The 12,556-nt window shown below is 40.8% G+C and overlaps 3 protein-coding genes across 7 annotated transcripts in view; 1 reads left to right on the top strand and 2 right to left on the bottom strand.

The window, feature by feature from the left end:
- Window positions 1–1,556, bottom strand: part of LOC116926475 — a 33,220-nt gene extending 31,664 nt beyond the window's left edge. For 2 of the 3 annotated variants that reach the window (XM_045176417.1, XM_045176418.1), the window contains exons 1-3: window positions 496–815; window positions 290–439; window positions 33–150 (exon numbers count right to left, since the gene is read on the bottom strand). In XM_045176417.1, the coding sequence (XP_045032352.1) occupies window positions 33–150; window positions 290–439; window positions 496–498 (271 nt within the window). In that variant the 5' untranslated portion in view covers window positions 499–815. Of the gene's footprint in view, window positions 1–32; window positions 151–289; window positions 440–495; window positions 816–1,291 lie in introns of those variants that run through there. The other variant, XM_045176419.1, reaches the window with a different exon arrangement.
- A 177-nt stretch (window positions 1,557–1,733) lies between these two features.
- On the top strand, window positions 1,734–10,997 carry LOC116926479 (zinc finger MYND domain-containing protein 19). The gene is made up of 5 exons (XM_032933378.2): window positions 1,734–2,224; window positions 5,269–5,435; window positions 9,076–9,367; window positions 9,437–9,592; window positions 9,755–10,997. The coding sequence occupies exons 1-5, from the start codon at window positions 2,108–2,110 to the stop codon at window positions 9,863–9,865; spliced, it is 843 nt and encodes a 280-aa protein (XP_032789269.1). The 5' UTR covers window positions 1,734–2,107; the 3' UTR covers window positions 9,866–10,997.
- On the bottom strand, window positions 9,075–12,550 carry LOC116926478 (iron-sulfur protein NUBPL). 3 transcript variants are annotated; one of them, XR_004396117.2, is made up of 7 exons: window positions 12,400–12,550; window positions 12,203–12,335; window positions 11,977–12,142; window positions 11,533–11,909; window positions 11,333–11,433; window positions 11,043–11,183; window positions 9,075–10,963 (listed from the first exon to the last, which is right to left on the bottom strand). XR_004396117.2 is itself a non-coding variant. In XM_032933377.2 (6 exons), the coding sequence occupies exons 1-6, from the start codon at window positions 12,472–12,474 to the stop codon at window positions 11,109–11,111; spliced, it is 927 nt and encodes a 308-aa protein (XP_032789268.2). In that variant the 5' UTR covers window positions 12,475–12,550; the 3' UTR covers window positions 9,075–11,108. The 3 variants fall into 3 exon arrangements, 1 of the variants encoding a protein (XP_032789268.2); XR_004396118.2 differs by having other exon boundaries at window positions 11,055–11,183; XM_032933377.2 differs by having other exon boundaries at window positions 9,075–11,183.
- Between the last annotated feature and the right edge of the window lie 6 nt (window positions 12,551–12,556).

The raw sequence follows: 12,556 nt of genomic DNA, 5'->3' as shown, positions 1-12,556 counted from the left end.
GAAAGATTATTACTGCGTGGGTTGGCACTTACCGATAGCTGGGTAGAGAACATCATAGGCTACTTTTCTGGCAGGGACGTCTGATTTCTTCTTCCTTTTCGATGGTGATTTCACATAAGTGCCAAGGATCTTTTCATCTGTTTTTTGAATCTAGGAAAGAAAAGACAATTTTCAAAGTTTTGCACTGCGCAGGCCACCTGTTGGCCCAACTCAGAATCACAGACAGTGTTCTCGTTATCAAGCACAAACAAGCCATGGACGACTAATGACTATCACAAATCAATCTTACATTTGATTTAAGTTGTTGAATCTCTTCCAGGAGCTGCAGAAGCTTCATCTGCGTACAAATCATTAGAATTTGCATCTTTCCCTCTTGTTCTAACGTCTGATTTCTTTTCCAGAATGGTTGTTCGGATTTCCAGACGGCGAGGCATGATCCCTGCAACAACATGCAATGTTATGAATACTATCATTTACTTTTTATTGGTAATATACCATTCAATGGGGTTTCCTCAAAGATTGCAGAGGGGGATTTTTTTAGGTTAGGCTCATTAAAGCATCACAGTGAAATAAACGTTCCCAAATTGATCACAACCAAAACAGCACGATACGTGCCTCTTAATCACCCAAAATGACTGTTTAAACAGAAACAAAATTAGTCTCTAGTAGACCTTGGGATATTGGGGAATGTTATTTGGGCGCGAAACTAAGAGCCACACACACATACCCAGGCACAACAAACAAAACTCTGACTAATGAGCGCGGGGGAAAAAAAAGGGCGCCTTTTCGAATTGATGATGGCGTCGTCGTCATGACGACTAAACAACGTTGCCGGTAATTTAAATATCAATCTAAACACCACGTGAACTCCATAAATTGGAATACAAAACTCGTTTTTGGGAACCTTCTTCTCGGGCGAATAAACAGCCTTATCAGACTTCAGACCAAATGTCGATTACAAAATGATCAGCCATTTTATGGACGATCCGATTTAAAAAAAACTACAGGTTCCATCAAGTTTTCTTTTATTTTATTTTCCCCCAAAACAGCCAGTGTGTGAGATTGTTTGTTTTTGTTCTCGTGATCGTGACGAGGTCGTGGGCTGCAGACGCTCGCTCGACTAGAAAAGAATACTGGTTTTTCTTTTTTGTTTTTATGTTAATTTTCAGCCATTGCTTTAAATCATTTTTCTCTCTAGAAAGAACTGTTAACGAGACGCATATATACAGAGGGGAAACACATGTACACGCACAAAGCCCGAAAAGAAAAGAAAATAAAAAGTATAACGTACATTAACATTGCCTGAGGGCACAGCAGTCAGCGATCCGGTCGCTCGTGTCACACAACGGAAGAAGTTGCTGCAAAGCCAACAACCCACATGCTCTCTCTAACCAACGGCTCCTTTAGTGTGTGTGTGTGTGTGTAGACTATCAGATGTATATGTGTGTGTTGCTTTGTGACTCGTGGAACGAACTCAACGACAGCTGAATCGTGTGTTCCACTAGAGCAGCGTTGCAAGCTGGCCGACACTAGACTTCAAAACAACCGGTGCTCGTCTGCAGCTACAGTATTTCCTTTGTGCAGTGCTGCACCACTACCAGCAGAAATTCAAGTGTACGGAACAGCACAAAAAGAACGCGCGCGCGCGCGCGCGGCCAAAGGCCTAGCAGACGGCAGGAAGAGGGCAGACACAAAAGCTCACAGCTGAGCTCCAGTTTTTCGAGTCAGTCGTCGGGCAAAGCTCCACAAGACCGGACGCGTTCAAAACATTTGATACGCTCTGTGTGCGGCTGAGTGTTTCAAGATCTCTGTTTACTTTTTTTTTTTACAGTGAGTGTTTTTTTTGAAATTTAATTCATCAACAAGTCAAGTTATTTTTTTTATCAAGCCAGGATGTATGTGAATAAGTGGTGATTACAGTTTCATCGCTTTTTTTTTCTTGCATCACATCTGAAAGGGAAACTTGCAACAACAAAAAAGAGTTATCGACGAGTTCCTTTTGCATAGTTTCGAGTGTTCAAAGTGAATTTTTTTTTTCCTCCCAGTCAACGACTGAAGAAACTCGAAATTCTCTGCCATTGTTGGCTGTTGTTGAACCACACGAAAGATGAAAATCTTACCCGCATCAAACGCCAGTGGAGCGTCGTCCACGTCGTCTTCAACATCTTCACAAGTCTCCGGTCTGAAACTGGGTATTGTCCGGCTTGGCCGCGCAGCTGGAAAGGTTCTTAAACACACATTTTCTATTTGATCAACAAACTCCCCCATATTTTTTTTTTTTTAATTCTATTCTTTGCATTCATCTGTCACTCATCCGTCCTTAAAACTATTTGAATTCAATTCAATTCATTTTTTTTTTTCGTTTTCGTTTGCCTATCGTGTCTACAAAATTTTCATCATAGCCTCGAGATTGACATCGCAATCCAGCGCAATGTCAATCTCTTTCGATCTCCTCCCCCCCCAAACGAAAATGGTACTACCAGTATCTAAAGAGCCCACTCCTAAAAGAGAGAGAGAAAGGATCAATACAGTTAGTATCTCTACCCATGGCTGGTAAAGGAAAATAGAAAAAAAAATACAACGATGGATAGGGTAAAACGGAAATCGTCCGGATCAGATGGATAAGATTACACTAGACAATAAAACATCGCATACGAGAACAGGGAGGTGTGTCTGTGTGCGGAGTCTCGGGGTTGGAAAACTATAGGGTCCATGCCATCAAACACATAATTCCATAACGATAACGAAGAGTCTTTCACACGGGACCTGAAACGTCAAACAAAACACACACACAAAAACCGGCCATTCGTTTCCCACAGCCAATAAGAAAAGAGAACCGATAAGCGGTCAAAGAAGATGAAACAAATTTTGGGATTTTTCTTTTTGGACTTTGTGTGGCTTCGAGTCATCGATAAGAGCAATCCCTAAAGTTTTTCAACAAAAAAAGAAGCAAATAAGCGAGTTCTTTTTCTACTTGAAATAATATACACGGGCACTGATGTATAAGAAACTCTCGTAGCTTTTTGGGTTGCCGAACTTTTTTTTTTTGTTTTTCTTTTTCTGTCTTGTGTATTTTGGCTGTGTGTTTGAGAAAGATAGGCACCGAGTACAGACCGGATTTTGTCTTTTTCTTACCACAGACGACAACGAACTTTAGAAATCCCCCCCCCCTTTTTTTTTCTCTTTCTCAAAGTCAAATATGACGCGGCCGTGAAACCGGACATTTTGCGGTTTGGGAAATATTTTTTTTTCATTTTTGATGGCGGTTTCTTTTTGTTTTCACTCGGGAACTTTTCGTTTCGGTACGTAACACGGTGGGAAAACAGCGATCTTGAAATGAAACAACTTTTATTTTCTTGTTAAAAAAAAAAAATCCCATTTGTAACGGGGGATGCGTGTCCATTTGAAAATTGCTCGTCGATATATTTCCTTTAAAAAATCCTGTAAAAGAAAAAAATTATTTAAAAAACAAAAAAACATCTCCCCTCTTCACATTGAAATGGAGCGGAAGTGTGTTGCTGGTTTGTTTCTTCCGTCCAACAAACCGCCATCAGCCACTTTTCAACTGTAAAAAGGAAATGTGAATATCATTATTATTTTTCTTTTTATTTGTTTCAATTCCGGAAGAGACAGTCAAACGACTTTTGCTGGCGTGTTATTTCCCATTCTCCCACCATAAAAAAAAAAAACACTACTATAATACTACGTATAAGCAATGATTGCATACTGTACTGCTGTTGTTCAAAGCCCTCCTCACAACCGACTCCAAAGAGAGGAGGGGAAACCCTTCGTGGTCAACCGGCGTCCGCTCATCACCTGGTCGTTGTGTATTTTCTTTAATCTTTTAGCCTTGGTCTGCGGTTCACACCACCAACCGTCCGAACAATGAACTTTCCTTTTTTTTTTTTTCTTTTCAATTCTTGAAAAAAAAAAAAATATCGGATGAACAAATGCCAGAAGCGCCGGATGCTCCGGAAGGAACCCTAGCAAAAGGAGCTCTGGTTACAAAATTCTATTGTTGTTATTATTGTTAGCCATCATGCGAAAAAAAAAAAGGAAGTATCTTCTGGCTGGGCTAAAAAGAAAAAAAAACGGGTTTTATTTTATTTTTTTTTCGACATGAGCAGGCAGATGACTTATTTGCGTATTACACGATTGAAAGGTTTGGGTTACCAAGGATAATCTATATGGAAAAAAAAAAAAAAACAACCCGAAGGGAATATCAGAATAAACATGATGACGAGCAATCAAGAGACAGTCACGATTTTCTATGAAAAAAAAAAAACTTGACGTCGGAGTATCTCTTTGAGAACGCTCGTGTTTGTATTTTTCTTCCTTGGTTCCCCATTTCGCTTGTCCCGTTTTTTTATTTTTCAAATTTTGCTTTGTTTTAAATTAAACAAAAGAAGGAAAAAAAAGCTGTTTTTCTTAAAAACATAATTTCACGATTTTTTTTTTCGTGAAAAAAAAAATCGAGAACAAAAGACTGTCCCGTTTTTGTGATGATGATGATGATGATGATGATAACGAAAAATCCTGCCACGTCGCACACATGTGGTGCCTTTTTTGTTATCTAGTTTAGACGAGTTAATGATAATCCAGCCTCATTGGCAAGAACAGTTAACAGAGATTACGGCCGTCTATATAGTTAACTAGATTAACTAGTCTATTAATTTTTGATAAAAAAACTGACAAAGGGCAAAAAGTCCGACTTTCTATTGAATGATTTGCCGGCATAAGCAACATGCAGACCCCGCTCCTTTCCTTTTAAACATGAAAAGTATTGATCGACTGACGCCCTCTCACGAGCAGACACTTGGCTCCCGTCCGCGCCTTTTGCTCGCTCCGTTTGGTGGGACGGGCAGAGCTGGAATGGGGAGCACACAAAAAATGTCCACTGCCCGCCCTTCCACCCCCCAACTCGTCTTATCCTATTTTTCATGTTGGTTCACTCTCGTGACTCAAACGGCGGAGCGCGAGGGGGGATAAGGAAATCCCGGTAGCAACAACTCTCACCCACCCCTAAAAACGAAAATGCGCGATGGCAAAAGGATCGATCGTTGAGGATCCTATATAGACAATCACAAGGCTTCTGGGCATCCTCATCGAAAAAAAGGCGGGGGGGGTTTGCCCTCTCTGCATCCGCTCAATATAAATCCCAACCCAAAGACGCTTTCCTTTAAAAAAAATTCTTGTATTTTCGCTGGCTAATTTGTTCTGGTTTTTTGTTTGTTTTCTTTGATGCGGAAAAAAAAAAAAATGAAACAGGTCAAGTATGCTCTACTGGATGAGCGAGACATTGGACTTGTTCAAGAGTATGCGTTCGAGGCCAGGATGGACGTCGACCGGAACGGCGGAGGAGCTCGCATTTTCGCTTATGCCTACGACGTTGCCCGCGGCCGCAGTTCGGGAGCATATGTCCACCAGCTTTTGTGGTAAGATTCATTTTTTTTTTTTTTTCCCCTACTGGACTATAGAAATTTAAAATGAACTTCCGTTCACGATTCAACAATTCTTCTTGGTCTTCCTTTTTGAAATCGAAGAATAAATAAAAGAGAATGAACCAAGTGCATCCGTCCGTTGACTCGGCAGCGTGACGGCTGTCATATAGCGCGTCCCGTCCACACACACACACACACACAAAAAGGAGTTTTTTTTAAAAAATATTTCGATTAAAAATTTAAAAAAGTTGGGAAAGAGTTTACAGTTTCGACGTAACCCGAGAGAGCTGACATGGTGGAGCAACGATGTTTTTATGTAGATAGAGAAGCAAAGGGGGGGAGGAGGGGTGCGCAAGAGAACGCAGATTAAATTTCATTTTTCTATCAAAGAAGAGGAGAGCCGACTCGAAGAAATCTGGTCTCTTTCATGATCTTAAAAGAAACATTCGAACTGGATTACTTTCTTAAATCAAATGCCAGTAAAGGAAAAAAAACATTTTTCTTTCTTCCAAGTGTAGAGAAAACAATGGCGCCGGGAAATAATAAAAACCGATACGTGTGTGACAATTCAAAGTCAACTGTACACACCGCATAGAGATTGCATGTGTACACACATGCGTTTCTTCCATGTTTTGAGATCCAACGACGATGGCCTCGAGGGATTCGGTTCGTTGGCACCGGGACTTGAAAAAAAAAATTTTTTATCCTTCTGCCCCCCCGCTGTTGTGTTCACTCGCTCCCGTACATCGCACACCAAGATTCGTTATACCTTGGGCTTTTATTACACACACCTTTAGTTGTGTTTCGTTAAAGTCGTACACACACCGGGGTTTTGTCTTTTCCTGCCCAACTTGTCGTTGTTTACAGCCCCAGGTACACACCGAATTTGCTGTGGGGAGGGTTACCCGAATGATTGCACCCAAACTACGGAATATCGCCGACTACCATCGAGGTATTGCTAACGAATGAGAGTTAACCAAGAAAAAAACAAAAAACAAAAAGCTTTCGTCGTGATGACACTCTAACGGTTCACAATCTCATTTGGGATGACTCTGCGGGATCTACACGCACGACAATAACCGATCGTAACCGAGCAACTCACGCCTATGTGGAGGGACCTAAACAACAAAAAACAGCTAAAGAATGAAAGTGGTTTTTCAGCTGCGCAATTCCCCTTTTGGTATACGATGTTATTATTCGGCAGGAATAAGAGGCAAAATCGGGCTGATGATAATAGAGGTCTGTCTGATGTGTGTGTGTGGCGAGAAACGGTTGAACCAGGTGGTTGGCGCACGGCTTTGCGCCCTGTCTGCATCTCCCCTCCTGGCCCTGCTGGTTTGCTGCGAGCGGCAGCTGCAGTAGCGCAAACCGTACGGACATCTGTCTGCTTTTCTTCATTTCTTGAAATTCAAAAAAAAACAAAACAAATATATTTAACTATTTCTTAATGCCGCTCCGTTTTTTTCTTTAATGTTCGTTTTTCGCCAGCATTTTCATTCAGTACTTGACAATCGTACTTTTTGTTTGAGTCTCCTCACGCATTGTTGAGATTCTTATAACTTACTGGAGCTGATTGGAAATTCATTGAACTGAATTATTATTTTTGGAAATTTTTCGTTGACGTCAAATATTTTTGTGGGTTTCAAATCATTTCCGTTTTTATCGGATAGCAGCTGGCCATCCAACCCCTAGTTGTATACATCCTACCGTCCGGCGCACCTGGGCGTAGCCTCCCCTTCTTTCCTGTACAGTCCGATTGTCCGTTTCCGGATCAACAGCTCCGTTTTTCTCTCTCTCTCTCTCTCTCATCACAGGATGATGGTCCTTCCCCTCAAGGCTTCCAATCGAAAATCCAATGGTATAATACATTTTTTTCTTCTTCTTCTTTTGTACAGCCAACCGTCAGTACAAAAACAACAAAAGCTTTTCTTTTTTCTCAGTTCGCTTTTGAACACGCGTCGCTGGAGCTCTAAAGATTTGGATATTCGCCTTCAAAAAAAAATGTATTTCAACGCGCAGAATCGAAGAAAATCTTGCGAGGCTTTTTTTTTTTCTTTTCTTTCTGACACAATAGTGTAACCTATACTTATACGATGCCTCGAGGAAAAGATCGTGAGAACATTTCATGATGATCAGTCAGCTATTATTTAAAAAGAAGAAATTAAATTTTTTGTTTTTCTTTTTTTTTGCAGGGCCAATGGGTCTCGAGCCGCCGCTTAATTTGCCCTCCTAACGTTCAGTAAAGTTGTTTTCATTCGTTAGCACGAAAAACATCGAGGCTCTGCGTGTTGTACTGTCGGTTGTCGCGACAAAGAAATTGTTCTTTTTTTTTTCTTTCTTTAACTAAACACCACGGACGTGAGAACATTTCAAATTGTTTGTAAAAGAAAAATTCATTTTTATCAAAATATCGATGGCGGAAATGATCGGCTTCTCACTGTTCTAACGAACAAATTTACACTTGTTTTCTTTTCTTTTTTTAAATTTTAGTTTTCGTCATTAAAGTAAAAATCGAAACTTGAAACGCGTTTTACGATTGGAGAGGATTAATAATGGTGCCGTGCGGTTTTCTTTTAATATTAATCATCATTTGATTCGAGTTCTCTATCGGGCCGTGAAGTGTGCTTGGATAACATTTAAAAAATCCACATCAATCTCCTTTCCTTTTTTCTTCTGCTTTGTAATGAAACAAAAAATTAAAAAAAGAAAAAAAGTCTTTGCCAAGGACGAGCGCACGGGAAATGAACTACTACCTCGTCACCCATCAATAACCCGCCCGTGTGAGCGCTTTGCGCGGAAGGAAAATCATAGAAGCCCCCTCCCCGATCGATGCATTTTACGGTCCATGTGCGGTCGCTATGGCAGCCATTCGTAGTGGCACAATCACAAAAAAAAAGAGAAAAAGGCAAGGAAATCAGAGCCAAAAAGTTGCTACACACTCTTAAGCATGTCTCGGGAAAAGAAAAAGCACGTGGTATAGGATCCTTAATATAAGTCAGGAGGCCCTAGATCTTTGCGCATCTTTTTTAAACAAACGTACCAATAGCGAGGGATTTAAACTACAAAAAAAAAAAAAAAGAAGAAGAAGAAGAAACTCGAAACCCTTAAGGTTTTTTTCCACCGAAATGTTGAGGCCAAAAAAGATGGAATATTTTTGCTTACCTTTGCTGGTTGGTGTGTGTGACGTCCTGCTGTCGTTGCGCGTTTCTCCCTACTTTTTTCAGTGTGACATTTGGCAATCGGTCAAGAAGAACTAGATCCCCGGGCATTCTGGAATATTTTTTTCTTTTTTTTGTGTGTGTTGCTTCTTTTACCTTTAAACAATTCCAGTACAGTCCAGCACATGCTCCTGTGTCTTGTATATGTTGAAATGTTAATTGGCACTGCAGTCGACGATAAAGAAGAAAGACAGGAACGAAAGAAAGAAGGAAAACAGGGAAGAAGGAGTGCGAAGAATGCTACCGGTCCCGACCTCCTTTCCCCTTGTTGATTCCCGAATTTAACAGCCGCGCATACAACCGTGACACTAACGGATGGATGACTCAATTATTTATGAATCCCGAAAATTCATTGGCTTTCTCTCTATAATTTTTCCTTTTTTTTTCCTTCTTTCTTTGTTCTTATTATTATACAGGGAGAGACACTGTGGAGGTATAGCGCCAGGTTTTCAAGTCGTTCACCGCAACGGCGTTACGGTGGATAATCGCCTAGAAAATTTGAATTTGGTGGCCAAAGGGACGGCGCTTCCATCTAGCGGTCGCCAACACAACATTGTCCATCGCGCTACCGTGACGACGACGACGTCGGCCACCAGCGTCCAACATCACTGTGACGACCTTAGCGTCAACACAACACCGACAACCACCAGGGAACATTCGCTTTACTGGGCTGCCATACAACAATTACCTGCCGATCCGGTCGAAGAGGTAACGTGCACGCAGTTGGCCACCAATTTCGAAAATGTACTAATCAAACGAAATCAATTGGATCGTTAGCATTTTGGCGAGCTGGGAGTTACGCGTTATTATAATGTCAATGGCGAGGTGATTGACGACGAAGACGATACCTTCTGCTACTACGAATGCCACTACCCGCCGTGCACGAATATGGAACGCGAGCTGAGAGAATTCTCTATTTGCGGACGGTGTCAGGTATGTCAAGTCCCTTTGTCACACATAGCTCAAAGAGTAAGAACAATCCAGAAAGAGACTGACACGTTGAATCTCTTGTCTGCATTCTCTGGCCCAAAACTTAATTTTTTTGTTCTTGTTCTTTTTCCCTTTCGCCTCGCACCACTTGGTTTATATTTACAGGAAGCCAGATACTGCGGGACCTATTGCCAACAAAAGGACTGGCCTGTTCACAAAAAATCCTGTCGGGAACGGAAGAGACCCTATGTGGTTGAACGTCCACCGGAGCGTTAATATTCCTCATCAGCAAATTCTTAGTTTCCCACCTCCCAAGAAAAACACTCACACAGTCCGACTAACGAGAGAAAACAAAACAAAAAAGAGACTCGATTGTACATTACGTAAGAATAAAAAAAGAAAGGAAAAAGAAAGAAATTCGTAACGATGGAAGACGAAACCAAAACCAACGAACCAGGATTTAAAAATAAACAAGTCAGGAAAAGAAAAAAAAAAAAGGAAGAAAAATGAATAAACAAAAAAAAAAAAAGCATTCAACTAACTCGGAAGCATTGTCATATGGGAATCATCCAATTAACCCGCAGCGCTACTAACGATGGTGACGGGACTTTTAGATGCAACTAACAGAAACATTCCTTTTTTTTTTCTTCCTTTTTTAGCAGTCATTTTTAATATTGTCGGGAATCCTTGGAAATGTGAATCATATTAATTTACAAAACAACAACAAATATTAACACCAACCGTTTGCCTCCTCCTTCTTTCTACTCTTATCCGTACGGACGATGAGTTATCACTGTACAGAATTTTAGTGTGTGTGTGTGTGTATGTGTGTGTTCCACACGGGAGAGGTGAAAGAATGGGGATGGATCCTTCGCATTGTATCTTCTTCTTTTTTTGTGTGTGCGATGTGTGTGTTATCTCCTCCCCACCCCGGCCCTTGTTACTATACTTTACTGGTGTTCCTATACGATACAGAGAAGAAAGAAAGAAACTTCCTCCCACGAACTAGTTTTTGAATTTTATTTTGAAATTTTTTTGTTTACATTTTTTGGCTCTCTTTTTCTTTTTGCTGATCTCACGATGACCTCTTCAAATACCTTCTTCAAAACACACACAAAAAAAGGGGAAAGAAAGAAAGGAACTGAAATATTCCATGATTATGGGTGGATCCCTCTTTTTTCCCCATGATCGACTCAACCGATTTTCTCCATGTTATTTTTTATCGTCCAGCAATGTTTTTAATTAGAACAATTTTCCTTTTTCCTAATAATTGTATTGTTTTCCCAATTTTTTTTTCTTCTCGAGCTTATGGGGGATGGCATACAGTTTGAAAACGATAAAAAGGTCACGTGACGAAGCCGATGTCTAGTCGCACTAACAACCAAAAAATAAACCGCATGTAACTTTATTTTTTTTCTCTCACATCCGAAAATGAATTTTCAATTTTCCTTACTCATTTACTCACACACGTAATCTCTCCTTTGACTCTCAGTGCCTCGCTGTATCTCTCTTATTTCTTTCACCGGCTCGGCTCATTCTTAATAGCACTCAATCGACTAAGAACCTTTTCGGCTAACGACATGTACGCCTGGACCTGCGTAGTAGAGAACGAGAAAACAAAGAGAGAAAACAACAAAATATAAATCATCAACCACGCGCGTTTGACTTTTTAACTCCGAGAATGATAGAGCTTTTTAGATGAGTTTTGTAACCATTTTTTAATGACAGTAATGATAATAATACCAAGGGATTATTGCTTGCAGAAGAGATAACAATCGGATAGCCACCGTCAGCAGCCTCCATTATAGAGGTGTCTAACGGTATGTCCACCAAGACATCTACACCTGTTGGAAGGAAGCGGAGTGGAAAGGAAAAAAAAAAAAAACATTTTATGACTAGGAAGTTTCTAAAATTTATGCTTAAGGACGCGACGGTTAGATTACCGATTTCTTTGCCGAGTTTCTCGGCGCCCGTGGCACCAAAAATATGACTATGATGACCACAGTTGGGGCACGAATACGAAGCCATGTTGTTGACTAGACCCAGGACAGGTATTCCCACTTTTTCAAACATCAACGCCCCTTTCCGAGCATCGATTAATGCAATTTCCTGTGGGGTGGTGACGACAACGGCTCCCGCCACTGGGATATTTTGAGCTATGGATAGTTGGGTATCGCCCGTGCCAGGAGGCATATCTATTATCAAGTAATCTAATGGCGACCAATCTACCTGGCGTAGGAGTTTCTCAATGGCTGACATTACCATGAGACCTCTCCAAACAACTGGAGCATTGTTGTCAACTAAAAATCCCATTGACATGCTAATGAGAAAAAAGGAAAGAAATCAGATGAAGTAGGAAATCGACCAGTAAACTGAAACACGGCTACCATTTGATATTGTAGTTCACAAGTGGTTTGATAAGGTTTTTCTCGGTTAATGAGGGGTTACCAGAGAGATTCATCATAGTCGGTATAGAAGGCCCAAATATATCTGCATCTAGCAGACCAACATCTTGTGTAGGTAAGTGCCGACTCAGTGCAAGGGCAAGATTGACTGTCAGAGAGAAGAAATGAGAATAACCCTATTTATCCTAATGTTATACTTTTGACGAACCTGCCACAGTGGATTTGCCAACACCACCTTTACCGGAGGCGACAAGTATGACATTCTTTACGCCTTCGATTGGTTTTTTGACCGGCAAACCTTTCTTCATCATCTGGGCTTGCCGTTCTTTTAATTTTGTGCCCTAATTACATCAATTCTACAACAATGCTAAACCACCGTAAATAAAAGTTGAGATTTGGACTTACCAAGGGGTCACTGTGGGTAGAATACTTCATTTTCCATGAGAACGAAACACAAACATTTAAGCGCCGGAGAGCCATGTTTATTTACACGTTCAAAACGACATCTCTTGTGGACTACAGTAAACTCTCTATTAAATTTAGTGTTCCAGTTTGTCCGCTT

The sequence above is a fragment of the Daphnia magna genome, linkage group LG7 (assembly GCF_020631705.1).
Source record: "Daphnia magna isolate NIES linkage group LG7, ASM2063170v1.1, whole genome shotgun sequence".
In the NCBI taxonomy this organism is placed as follows: Eukaryota; Metazoa; Arthropoda; class Branchiopoda; order Diplostraca; family Daphniidae; genus Daphnia; species Daphnia magna.
This window is presented reverse-complemented; position numbering and strand designations above follow the sequence as displayed.

Excerpts from the sequence above, each read along its gene's own strand:
- LOC116926478 (XM_032933377.2), bottom strand. The coding sequence starts at position 12,474 with ATGGCTCTCCGGCGCTTAAATGTTTGTGTTTCGTTCTCATGGAAAATG. Across the intron at positions 12,336-12,399 it reads CTACCCACAGTGACCCCTTG|GGCACAAAATTAAAAGAACG; the intron begins GTAAGTCCAAAT and ends TGATGTAATTAG. Across the intron at positions 12,143-12,202 it reads TGGCAAATCCACTGTGGCAG|TCAATCTTGCCCTTGCACTG; the intron begins GTTCGTCAAAAG and ends TCTCTCTGACAG.
- LOC116926479 (XM_032933378.2), top strand. The coding sequence starts at position 2,108 with ATGAAAATCTTACCCGCATCAAACGCCAGTGGAGCGTCGTCCACGTCG. Across the intron at positions 2,225-5,268 it reads TTGGCCGCGCAGCTGGAAAG|GTCAAGTATGCTCTACTGGA; the intron begins GTTCTTAAACAC and ends AAAATGAAACAG. Across the intron at positions 5,436-9,075 it reads TATGTCCACCAGCTTTTGTG|GGAGAGACACTGTGGAGGTA; the intron begins GTAAGATTCATT and ends ATTATTATACAG.